The 13,112-nt window shown below is 34.1% G+C and overlaps 1 protein-coding gene across 5 annotated transcripts in view; it reads left to right on the top strand.

Annotated features, from left to right (window-relative positions):
* Positions 1 to 11,330, top strand: part of LOC110102638 (WD repeat-containing protein 13) — a 21,522-nt gene extending 10,192 nt beyond the window's left edge. Inside the window, exons 4-13 of one of the 5 annotated variants that reach the window (XR_003703089.1) lie at positions 509 to 647; positions 764 to 901; positions 4,412 to 4,551; positions 5,869 to 5,916; positions 6,130 to 6,240; positions 6,319 to 6,497; positions 6,610 to 6,726; positions 9,523 to 9,599; positions 10,111 to 10,262; positions 10,692 to 10,827. Coding sequence is in view for 2 of the 5 variants with exons in the window: in XM_028700877.1 (XP_028556710.1) it covers positions 509 to 647; positions 764 to 901; positions 4,412 to 4,551; positions 5,869 to 5,916; positions 6,130 to 6,240; positions 6,319 to 6,497; positions 6,605 to 6,726; positions 9,523 to 9,599; positions 10,692 to 10,802 (1,065 nt within the window). In the remaining 3 variants the exon portion in view is untranslated. Of the gene's footprint in view, positions 1 to 508; positions 648 to 763; positions 902 to 4,411; positions 4,552 to 5,868; positions 5,917 to 6,129; positions 6,241 to 6,318; positions 6,498 to 6,604; positions 6,727 to 9,522; positions 9,600 to 10,110; positions 10,263 to 10,691 lie in introns of all 5 variants that reach the window. The other 4 variants (XR_003703087.1, XM_028700877.1, XR_003703088.1 and 1 more) reach the window with 4 other exon arrangements.
* The last annotated feature ends 1,782 nt before the right edge of the window (positions 11,331 to 13,112 follow it).

The following is a 13,112-nucleotide window of genomic DNA, read 5'->3' as shown; positions in this document are numbered from 1 at the left end:
AGTATGGCGCTCGACGATATTTGAGCGAAAAACGAGGTCAACACTTCAAAATAACAAGATCAAGGCTATAAATAGCCTCATACAATGACTTAAAGCAAAAAGGACTCAAATACCCCCTGAATGGGCTACAAGACTCAATCCCTCAAGCAAGGGTAAAAACGGAAAATGCTGAAATAAAAAGATTACATCAATTAGTAGATAATAATAAAATCAAAAGTATATCGGGTAAATCGTGGCCGTTGATTTACGGCCACATTGATGATAGACTTTCCAACTGATGTCCCCATCAAGGAGTCAAATTATTCATATAACTGTAACATTTTCATATGGGTGGTTATATAAACTGTGTTGTTTTTTAAAACAATGATTGGCATTTTGGACTAGTATGTGGTCTTCATGTTTAAGGTATTGGGACAGGATCAAATTCTAAAGACTTTTGAACCAAATTAAAGCTATAGGAACTTGAAGCAAACTTAGGATTGTATTAAAGAGCTATTTTTCTTTGTAGGACTTGAGAGGTTTCGGTTTATCAGTTGGTCACCGCTCAAGTTTTAGTTCAAATGATGCAGATCACCAGTTTGGGCTTGTTGAGCCTGCATATTCTTTTGTTGGGATGCATTGCATCTTTGACAACTGCAAAGCTTCAGGTTATTTATGTTAAATGGAAAAAAAATCATTTTTATATACTTCTTTTTATATGATTTCTTTTCAATGATAAAACGAGTTTCCGAAGGACATTAATTAATTGAATGGTTTTTTCCAGTTACCATCTTAAAATTTGGGCATATGAGTTCTGATTTACTTGCATATGGTGCCACTGATGGAAGTCTTACTGTTTGTCACGTATCGGAATCTCCTTCAGTAATTCAGCACCTAAAAGGACATTCAAAAGCTATTACCGGTTTGACTCAGCTACATCAGTTTTCTACTTTTTTTCCTTAATGAAACATTATTTATAGAGTTTCTTGAAATTTCCTTATTTTTAATTTCCCTGTTATATTGAAATGTTTATGCTACTAATGATTGTTTTGCGTTACTTGGGATCTAGACTTTCAAAGTTACATTGGGTGAATCTTTTGAAAATAGTAGATCTTCGAAAATATTAGATTCAGTAACAGAGGTTTATGTTTATTTAAGCCAAAGCTTGGTCTTATGAGTTATATGTGCTGCTTGTGCCTTTGTTTCTGAATATCAGCTGCTTGAAAAAGCTGGGATTCTAAATTGGCGAGCTACCTGTTTTTGCTTAGGATCTACTCTTTTGTAGGCTTTGGAGTTGTTTGGAATTTAATGTAATTCCAAAAAAAATTATAGTCTTTCTTTGTTTGCATTGTACTGAGAGCTGTTAGTGATGAGGTCATCGATGGGAGATTTCGGCGCGTCTATCAGAGACGACCACGGAGATCGACGACCACGATTGCGAGCCTTTATTATTGATTTTACTTGTACCATCAGTTTTTTTATATTATGCTTTTATTTTCGTAGTTTCCCATTTTACCCCTGAGGGTCAGTTAGAAAATACTCTCTTTTGTTAAGGGGTGGGTGGTTATGTTTTTACATCCGAATAAATGAAGATATTTGTGTAATATGTTGCATATAGGTCAATTATGATAGATAGAAAATATATAGGGATGTAAAGGGTAATAAATCCTTATTTGTTTTTTCTTTGTTCCCATTGGATTCAGAAAATGTCATGGACTCATGCTTTTGAATTTCTTCCAAAGTCTGTTCATTCATCATGAGAAATTATTTATGATCACCATAGTTTACCAGGTTCATTTCTACTTGCACAAACTTACTTTAAGCCTTGTAAAAATTCCTAATAAACATAAAATTAGCCTGATTAATTAAGGGTTGGTTTGGTCCGTTTGGATCCGTGGATGATATATGTGGTAAATACCCTTTTATGTTATTCTCCAGGGAAGATTGGATATATAGTGAATGGATTTTTACGAGAGTCCTGTTGAAGGAGTAACTTTTGGTGTTGATTTGGATACATGGTGACTATGAGGTTTTACACGAGAATGGGATGGGCATAGTGTTGTAATGGTGAACACCTATGCTATAAATTTGGAAGAACATTTAATTCCTGCCGTGTCATGTGTACACAAATATTGAGAGGAAAAAAAGAAATCTGCTGGCTATTATTGCAAGATAATTCTAGGGACTTGGTTACCTGCATGGCAGGGAAGCATAAAATTGGGTTTAAAATTACCATCATCCTATTATAAGAGTACAACATTGCTTTTCCCAGGATTTCAGATTTAAAAAAGAATTGTAGGGTGGTGGTCCTGGTGGATTGCGTTGTCAGTAAAGACTTTTTGATGCTTAAAAGAACAGGTTGGCTTTTTGGATTAATTATGATGGCCGTAGATATTATTTTTATTGATTTACCTTGAGTGAAATGAGTTGATAGTTTCATAGGGAAAAATATAGGGACTTGGAAAAACATTTTCGGCCAGGGCAGTGCCTTCTAGAAGCTACTATTTTGTTATTGTGTTCGTAACTTCGTATTCTATTTCATCTTTTTTATTTTTAATTTCCCTTGGGGTTTTTGAGGATTTGATTCCATCTAGACAGATTTATATTAGAGAATCTAATCAAATGCACTTTTTTTTCTAAAAGTTATTTATTTTGTGGTATTTGTAGTGTATTATATTTGGAATACACGCATTTTGATTTTTAGGGTGTTTTTTATGGAGTAAAGATAACAGAAAGTATTTTTTATCACTCCCAAAACTACTCGCGACCTAAACTCTCTTTCTCTCTTGCCAACAACCAGATGACTTGGGCCACCATTTTGACACTTGCGCTACCATTTTGACACTGCATGTCCATAACTTGAACATGGTGCACGGTCACCACCCCAACATCCCTTGTCAACCTTGAACATGCATCAACAACCCTGCACTCATCATCATTTTTAGCCCGATCCCTACGCCGCCAACCTTGACTAGGTGTCCACAACCATTTTTCGCGCCATCCCTGCCATGCTAATCAGCATCATCTCTGTTGTCCTTGGAATAAAATGAATATCTAATTTTGCAACCAACCAAACAGACAAAAAAAAGAGGATTTCATGAGTTTATTTTACAAATAACCTAAAGAAATCAATATACAATGCATTCAATTTACAGTGCATTTGAAATACTCAAGTATCCTAAATACTTGCTACAAAACAACTCCTTAATTACCTTCATTGTCTCAATAAGTGTGAACTGCATTTCAAAATAAATGGTGAATTGTGATGCATAGATTGGAATGTTCAAGAGATCCTCTCAATTATTGCAAGGAAATGCTGGAGATTAGCAATATATCAAGAGGTGTATCATATTTCATTAGTTTGGCATAAAATATTTTGCTTCTTTTCTAGGTATTTGCTAGGTAGTTAAGTTAGGCTTGAAGTAACTTTATGCCTAAGGAAAGCATCTGATGTATTACATGAATGATCATATATTAATTTTCTTCATGGATAAGAATGCGATTTGGTAGAAACAATAAGGCGTGAAGTTGTTGGAGTTGTTCGTCAATTCAAGGAGATATTGGAAGCTTCAAGAGGTCCATATAATTGTCAAGATGTCTACATAATTAAGACAGGAGAAGCTGGGGTGTTCAGCAAACCCCTTCTACATCAAGAATGTTTACTTATTTTATATCCTAGAAAAAATATACTTTTTTAGTAGGTATTTTTTAGGCTCGAAGCACATGGTGTTATTTCATTACTAATCAAACTTTATTTTTCATTATGAATATAAATCGCTATATCATGCCAAGGGAACCTTACCGGTGTGATTCCAGGCACTCTTTCCCTTCCTACCGCAAATTCTATTCTTCTCTTCATCATCCCTCAGCAAGTTGTTGGCTACCAGAACAAATTAGTATTCCTTGTTGTCAAATCTCCTTTGAGAGAATGGATACAAAACTGTTATACCATGATTATGTCTGAAAGCCTATACATATATGGAGTTATTATGAATTATTTTTATTCATCTATTCCTCCTCCAATGGAATCCAGAACTGAAAAAATGTTGTGAAATTAATGAAATCTTCTGCATTTTAGCTGAAAGTAAAATCAAATGTTCTTAAACTTCTTACTGTCCTCAAGCATTTTAACTGTCAATAGTAATTTTCAGTCTAGGAAAGTTGTTTGCTGACAGGAGAAGGTAGTGTTCCTTGTTTTGGAAGCTCCTTTGATGGTCTAATCAGACGAAGCAACCACATTATTAACATTTGAAGCTTTCATTCATCATTTTACTTATTTTATTGCAAAGTTATTGGATTTAAGCGCGTTAGTTTCAAAGTTTATATTGAAATTCTATGACTTCTGTGTTATATAACCCAATATTGTTATACTCCTGGTAGCATTAGCTTGTATTTTATGTAGGTATGATATGAATGACTAACTGGATTACAGATTTTGATTTTTCATCAAATAATCAGTACATTGCTTCATCCTCCGTGGACAAAACTGTCCTAGTCTGGGAGATTTCTAAAGGTCATTGTATTCGAGTCATATACGGGACATCTTCTCAACTATGCATCAGGTTTCACCCGGTAAGGAGCAGGATACAATTATATTGTTTTTGTCATTGCTGCAGTAAATTTCAATGTGTAGGGTTTGTGTTTAATCTTGATATTAAGATATCAATCTTCCATGGTTAAATATGGCTAACCAACAATATCCAATGGTAATTAGCTTTCAAATTCAAAGTTTCATGAATGGAACAGACCCATCCTGCAGTCTACCCAGTCATAATAGTAACGTTGATGGCCTTTGTGTTCCTGGATATCATCGAGGATATTTATTTGAAAGAAGAATCAATATTCCCTATTGTTTATAACATTCCACGCATTTTTCAAACCGGGTAGTGGCGTGGCATATTTGAAAGAGAAAATATAACGAGTATGAATTTCTGCACAAATAAAGTGTAGTTACCTTATGCCAAATCACTTGGACTAAATTTTAAATTAAGAGGAAGCACTTGCTACCCAGTTTGATATGATATTTGAATTTCCTAAAGCATGAATTGGTTGTGGTCATTTAATGGTTTAACTGGAATCATGAATAATAGTTGCATCATCTAAGTATGTGTTTCTTATCCGTTCTGGTTGTGAGAATATTGATATAATAGGTCCTTGCACGTGCTTATACTTAACAGAGAACTGAGATTGCTTATTATAAAACTAAGACGGCGAGGGAATTGTGTTATAAAGCGGAAATTGTGTATGGTGAATGTTGGTACTCAATGAGTTGAATTGTGCTGTTTGGCTGTGTAATTGTGGAATGAGAAGATGGAACTTTCTATGGAGGTTGAATCAAAGAGATTGTATCAGAATGATTCGGGAGAAGCAAAGAAATCTTTTGCCGCTTGCTCCTTTATCAGCCAGGGCTACTGTTTTTGCATAATTGGGCTAAGGTTAATGCGACCACAATGATAAGCCACTTTGTTTTTGTGAAAGCATTGTGAACCATATAAAATAAAACTGCTATGGTTGAAGTAATTTGTTGGATTGTGATGGCATTCGTTAATACTAAATCCCGTAAATAGACTTGTTGCAAAGATGGTAATGCAGAGAAGTTCCTGTATGATGGTGGTTTTTTTCATGAAAAGATTACAAATTTTATTTTCTAACTAGTATCTGTGGAAACAGATACACATTGAACTTTAACTGTGATATGTACTTTTTTTTAACCATAGCTCTGTATCTTCTTCAGTTTTTTAAAGAAACATCTATGAGTTCAATTCTCTTATGCTGACAAAATTGGATGGGCAAAATTTTGTTTGGAATTTAATATGATGTCATCTTTACTATAACTTGTTTTTTTATGTGGTTCACCCAGAGCTTGCTCTTTTTGTTTTCGCTTTTCAGGTAAATAACAACTTACTTTTTGTTGGCAATGCAAATAAGGAAATCAATGTAAGCATCTTATCCCACTCGGTTAAATTCCAAGAATACTTGATATTTCTTTACTGTCAAGTCACTTATTTTATTTTAGAATATGGTAGATTAACTCAATTATTTGTCTATAAATTTTGTTTTTATGATTCCTCAAGTTCCTTTGTATCTTTTATCTTTTTATTGATCAGTCTGTGCTGACCGTTTCATCACTCATGCGTCTTGCTTTTTCAGATGATCAATTTTAGCACTGGTCGAGTTACTAAAAAAGTTTACTTTGATAAGGAATTGACAGCTATGGACAATGATCATACCGGACAACTTATTTTCTGTGGAGATGCACAAGTATGCTTTCTTATCGACATGGGAGTTCAAGTTACTTGCTTAAGCTAATATATGCACAGAATGTTGCAAAATTTACAGGGATGCATATACACTGTCAGCGTCAACTCCCATACAGGATCCATATCCAGGTCACATAAAAATAGGAGTATGAGGAGCAAGTCTCCAATTACAACGGTGCAGTATCGTACATTTTCTTTGGTAGCTCGGTGCCCTGTGCTTCTTGTGTGTGCTCAAGATGGCAATCTTTGTTTCTTCAGGTTATTAGTCTTGGTGCATATCATAATTGATTCTTATTCGTGCATATCATATATGATTCTTATTGGTGCATATTACTAGTTACTAAACTGAATTTTGGTTCATGCAGTGTAGCCTTGGAGATACAAGGCTATCTGACTCTTTTATGCTCACTAAAGCTTTCTCCAAGGCGACATAGCATCCGCGCTTCGTTTTGCCCCCTTCTTTCCCTTGAGAAAGGGGAATTCATAGGTACGGATCATGACGCAATATGATTCTCATTATTTAATGAAATCTTAACTAATCCTTGTAATTATCATGAGATCTTTAATATGGGTTTATGTCCAGATTTGTAATTGGCTATTATCTAGTAAGCTCAAATTACTATAAATTTAATCTTGTGCGGAGTATGATATGTTTGAATGTCTTCCTTTGGATGAACTTGTCATCTTAATAGCAGCTTTATCCTGCATAGAATGTGACTAACCTAATTGATTCTATATAATATATATACTCACCTTGCTAAATTTGTCGCATCGCCCTGATGTTGTCATCTCCTTGTATGCTAACAAACACTTAACATTCTCAAAATCCTAATAGCAATGTGCTTGGTGAGCAAAACTTGTGCACGCTTTCCTTAGTGTCACAGAGGAAACTCGTAGGTGACAATCCTAACACTACAAGTAAGCCCTGTGCGTGCTTTTATTAGTATAGTGGGGAAATTCAAATTCAAGTACTTGTGCTTGCATGATTGGGAAATATTGTAAATTTCAAATATGTATGCGAAGGCCTGTGCATGCCTTTTTTGGCGTGGTAGGATAAAAGACCCCCTGTTGTAATGTCTCATAGCACTGATGATGCAAACTTTTTTTAAACATGGTCAAACTGCCTAGCACTCTTGAAGACACCCCGTATGCGGCGAAGAAACCAATAAGTTGCATAAATTCACAGTGAACCTGATTTGCATAGTATTCCAAAAAGAATAAAATAAAAGAACCCTCTTAACTATACATGCATCAAAATTGATAAAACAAACAAAATAAACGACTATAGGGGGTGAAAATAAAAAATGATTAAAAGTATATAACTACAACTAAACAAAAACTGAACCTACAAGGAACTCTTGGAGCTGCTCTCTGTGGGGCCTTCTTGAGTAAAATGCAAGTCATATAAAGATAAATCACATCATTTTTAAAGCACGCAAAGGATTCTAGCTTGTGACATTTGCTATCGAATCTTCTACGCACACAAGTGACAAAGTGTGACCAGCAATGAATACAAAATGTAAAGTCACATGCACGTTCTAAAAGGTAATGCATTTACGCGAATATCTATTAGTTTAGACCCCTACATATCTATGCATCCATTTGACAGTCTGTGGATTAAAAAAATGTTGAATGCAAATTCACTCCACCTTGAGAGTCATGCAATTATTTTTATGTTAAAATTTGCAAACCTTTTCTTTCAAAAAATTAGATTCACCGACATAACTACATGATACTCTTAAGCAGACTATTCTACTTATAGGGTAAAATCATAAGTCTCATATTTTAAGTCCGATAATCTTTCTTGCAAGGATTGGAGTTGACGATATTTGAACTTTGTTAGAGATGCCCAAACAGTAGGTTTTAAATAGTTCATCATACATTCTATTCTCGTGAATGAACATATAACTTCAAAATTCACGAATTTATTGTCTTATGGTCACATTAGAGCTTCAATGCCTTTATGACAAAAGTCATTGCAAAAAATACAAACTCTTAGGTTCATCGCAATTCCCTATCAGTTTATTGGAAAAATCCAACCACCCAAGTGATGGTTTATAGAGTGTTGGAATCAATTTTTGGGGAATCTTGGAGACTCCACTATCACCACTAATCCATTGGAATAAATTTTTCTGTTGCAATAGTTCGTTAGATAATCCCTTGAAATTTGTTAGGCCAGTTCAGGCTGAACTGACCTAGCCGGCCCAAGGGCCGGCTCAACTGTACAGGAGGAGTCGCCCGCCCCTAGTGAGGGCCCCACTTGTCCAAATCAAATTCAAATTGAAAAGGAGGGGCCGACTAGGGCTTGGGAAGGAAATTAGATTATGAAATCTTTTGTATTAAAGAGCATGAGAGGATTAGGGGGAGATTATGTTTTGATTGATTGGAATTAGGATTTCTTGGGGACTTGGGCTCTAGACTCTCTTTTCTAGAGATTTGGGAGAGACAATCCTCCTCTCAAATTGAGGTTCAAGTGTATCTTGCTTGGAGTTTTGTTTTGCTTTGTTTCCACTACCGCAATCTATCTTTTCTAGATTGATTTGTTCAGTTTTTCTTGTTTTTCTCGCGGTTCTGAACCAATTATTGCTAGGGTTGCTTGCGAACTCAAGTAAATTCGATAGGATTACTTGCGAACTCAAGTATTTCCTATCAAAATTGTAATGTTAGGGCCAAGATAGATGAGGAGAAAGGATAGAAGCTTTGGTGATTGATTGTGGCCAAAACTTGAACTCTGCTACTATCTTCTCCCCTTCCCATCTCTCCAAACTTTAGAAATTAACCCCAAAGTAGGGTACTGTTTCCCCCAAACTCAGTATAACTCGAAACTAACTCTTCCAAAAACCTCCCTTTCACAGTAAAAGGCTTTATAGGCAAATCACCTATTAACAGTTGGGGCCCTAATTACTAAGCTACCTTATATAAGGGAATAAGCAAAAAAAGACTTATAAGCAATTTTATCAATAAACAAGATCTTCACCTCTCAACCAATTGATGATTTATTAGTCACTAATAGAAGAAATAAAAGCTGATAGAGGTGGCCAATCGAACCTTTATAGTACTAAATGAAGGCTAATTAAGAAAATAGTTTAATCATTATTTCTCTATTACTTAATTTTTAAAATAGTATTGATGACCATGCTCTTTTTTTTTCCCTTTTGGTTGCCATGATTTGAGGGTATTTTGATATGGAAGAAATTCATGTTCTCCTTAAACTTTTATTCCCATATGCTTCGTTTTCCTAGCACTTTTATATGATTGACTAATTTATTTATCTGTTATGAAGTTGCCGGCAGCGAGGATTCAAATGTTTACTTCTATGATTTGACACGGCCCAAGCATGCCTGTGTAAATAAGTTGCAGGTTTGTTTTACTGAATATTTTTCCTACTGATTTATACTTTTCATGCCCACTAATACGACATCCAGCTTCCAACTTTTCCCCTGCTTATATGGTGCTTCTCTGATGTGAAACTAAATGCAAGGAGCTACGTAAGAAATTAAAATTGAGTTGGCAAAGAAATTACAATTAATAACTTATGGCGATAGCAAGAAAATCATTAAAATTTCGTAGTTATCAACTAGCTTAGGCGAAGAAGTATGTAGATTAGCCAAAACCTTCAGACAACCAAAAATAGTAGCAACACTAAAAGCTATTACAACAATCCGTCATTTCTGCTTTAAGAAGTAATAAGAAAGCCGTCCCAAACAAAACCTAAATCAGAAATAACAAACATCACATATGGAGTAAATAACCGACATATCCCCTAGACTGTTTAAGTGCTCTCATTTTAGTCTTAAACGTTCCTCAGTGTCCAATGTAGTCCCTCAATTTATCAAAGCCTAATATTTTTGGTCCTTCCGAATCTCACTAGCCTGGAATTGATAGAAGCTAGTCGCGAGAAGCAAAAACTGGGGGTATTACTGGTTTTCTCTGCTATGCCCGAGGGGATCACAATTCTCTTGTTACTTAAATTGGTTCGTTAAAGAAGTAGAGGATCTCTCATCATGATAGAGAATCTTTACGGTATTTCTCAGCCTAAAAGATCAAAATTTTCCTAAGCCGAAGAATCTCATGACTAGTTTTGTCAATTCTAAATGGTGAGATGACTGAGGCTTCATTTGGGACGGCTGTCTTATTGTTTTTTAAAGCAACTTTTTAGTATAAAAATTAAATTTTTTGTAAAAAAAACTGTTTTTAGAAGCACTAAGAAAGCCGACCCAAACGAAGCCTGAAAGACCAAATATAATAAAATTTCTTAAATTGTTGAACTAAATTCAACGCTAAAAAAAGAAAAAATTAGGATTAAAATGGCTACACGTAAATTGTCCATGGACCATATGACATGATTTTCTGCGGCTGGGTGTAAAAGATGCGAGCTTGAGAAGCATTATTTCTCTTACCTACTCTCCATGATCGAATTTCTTACCACAATATATTAAAACTTTTCTGTAGGGTCATGGATCTCCTGTGATAGGTGTTGCCTGGAATCATGGTGAGAATTTGCTAGCTTCATCTGATTCAGAAGGCACTGTAATTGTCTGGAAACGAGCAAAGACCAGATAAAACCTGGTAACACTGTCAGAAAATTAGACATTATGGTTTCGTTTGGGACAGTTTTTTTACTGCTTCTTAAAGCAGCTTATTAGTATGCAAATTTTAATTTTGGTAATACAAAGTTGCTTTAAGAAGCAGTAAGAAAGCCGTCCCAAATGAAGCCTATAACATACTGGCTTTTGCAAGTTTTGAGCTGATGTTTAGATAGGTTTACAATGCTAAAACCTTTCCAGATATGGCAGTTTCAGAATATTGTTCACATTCAGATTCAACTGAAGAGCATATAGAGCAAGAATATTTCCTAATATTTATTAATATGGGCAGCACCAAATTGTTGAGAATTCTAGGAGGCTTAAAGCAACCCAACATCTTGTTTACAGCAATATGATCTGAAATATGTTTGATATTATGCTGCTGCAGTCTTTTCATACCAGATGTAGATAACATTTCTGTTAATCTGATCAGATACAAATATGCATATGGTTTACATTTTTCCTTGCTAAATTCATAGTAAAATCAAAATATGAGGTATGTGCATCTCTTTTGCTTATGTTATATCATCTTTTAACTATTCATATGTGATCAATTTAGGCGAGCATATTAAATATATAAACGAAAAAATAAATTCAATTGAATATCCACGTGCCTACTTCACGTGTCGACATTTTATTGGAGTCCGAACGTACCTCCATATCCGTTGTCCGCACCAAATAATTTTTCCTATCATAGGCCATAAAGTGCGATTTCCAAATTATTTTTTATATTATATATTTAGTCCCAATATATTTTTTTGTTTAAAAAAACCCACAGTTTATTTAATTTTTTTCTCCTGTCGTTTACATTGAATACCATTGGCCGTTTGAATACAAATGGCCGTCAACAGTATAATTTCCCATTGTTCTGCTTCAAATCTTCGTCCCCAAGGCAGGGGCTGTCAGCAGCAGGTAGGATTTTGACATTTTGTAAATTAAGTAAATTCGGATTTAATGAATTTTATTTGGGTTAAAATTTGAAAATTATTTGATATTTTTATGTGTTAAATTCAATTAAAATTTAATATTTTTTTTGATTAATTAGTTTATATTTTAAATTTAAATATTTATAAAAAGATAAGTTTTTAAAAGAAAATCATTTAATCATTAATTAGACAAAATCAAAATCAAAATAAAAAAATTTATGAGTAATGACAGACGTTAGCATGGATAATGACTGGCCTTCACCACTATATATTTTTATTAAATTGGTACCAGCTTTTATATATATATATATATAAAGTATATAAATTTGCAATAATCTAATTTATTAATTTTACTAAAATATACTTTTCTAATTTAATTTATTAATTTTACTAAATTATAATATACTAATTTAATTTATTAGTTTAATTTGTTATTTTAACTAAAAAATAATTAACTAATTTAATTTATTAAATTTACTAAAATATAATTTATTAATTTAATAGATTAATCTAAGTTGTTAATTATACTAAAATATAATTTACTAATTTAATTTATTTTTCTTTTTGAATGAGACCGTCATTTGGAAAGCGCCGGCGGCAGCCGTTTGGAAAGAAAACATTTCTCTTCTTCTCAGCCGGCCCCGGTTTCTCGACAGCTAAAGTTAACGGCTTTTTAATGTTTTCTTTTCGCCTATTAATTCCTTTTAAAAATTTTTCTGTAATGAGCTTAGAGGCGTCTAGGGTTTGCTTTTTTATCTTCTTTTTTGCATCGTTGTTGTAGAGATTGCAGGAGTCGTCGGCTTCTTCGTTGCTGTTCGACTTCGCTGCTTGGACGACGGTTCCGGTCCGGTCGGATCGGAAGTTACGACGTTTTGATCGGAAGCAACGACGGGAGCTCGCTCGCTGTGAAGGTAACATTCTCCATTTCGTGCGCTTCTTCGGCCAAATCCCGCAAATACGCAGAACTACAGGATTTAGTAAATCCGGGATTTCGGCAAGAAGAGGGAAATGGAGGATTTATTCCGCCGTGAGATTTAGCGCACAAATCCCATTTGGCAGGATTTAGCAGCTCGAATCCTACATAAATCCTGTTGGGGGCTGCTTGGCAACAAGTGGGATTTAATTTTAGCGAAAATCTTGTAAATTGTAATTTAGTAAAACCTGAGAGTGTTAAATGCTTAAAACTGTTTGGTACGAGAAATGTGAAGAAGTTGATTATAAATTAAATTTTAAATTTATAATTAAAAATTAAAATTAATATATTATGAAATTTAATAACATTTTAACTATAAGTTAATTATTAATTATTAATTTTAATTGTCTTTAAAAAATTATAATGATAAATAATTTAATTAGAAATT

Source organism: Dendrobium catenatum, unplaced genomic scaffold (genome assembly GCF_001605985.2).
Source record: "Dendrobium catenatum unplaced genomic scaffold, ASM160598v2 fragScaff_scaffold_1608, whole genome shotgun sequence".
Lineage (NCBI taxonomy): Eukaryota > Viridiplantae > Streptophyta > Magnoliopsida > Asparagales > Orchidaceae > Dendrobium > Dendrobium catenatum.
This window is presented reverse-complemented; position numbering and strand designations above follow the sequence as displayed.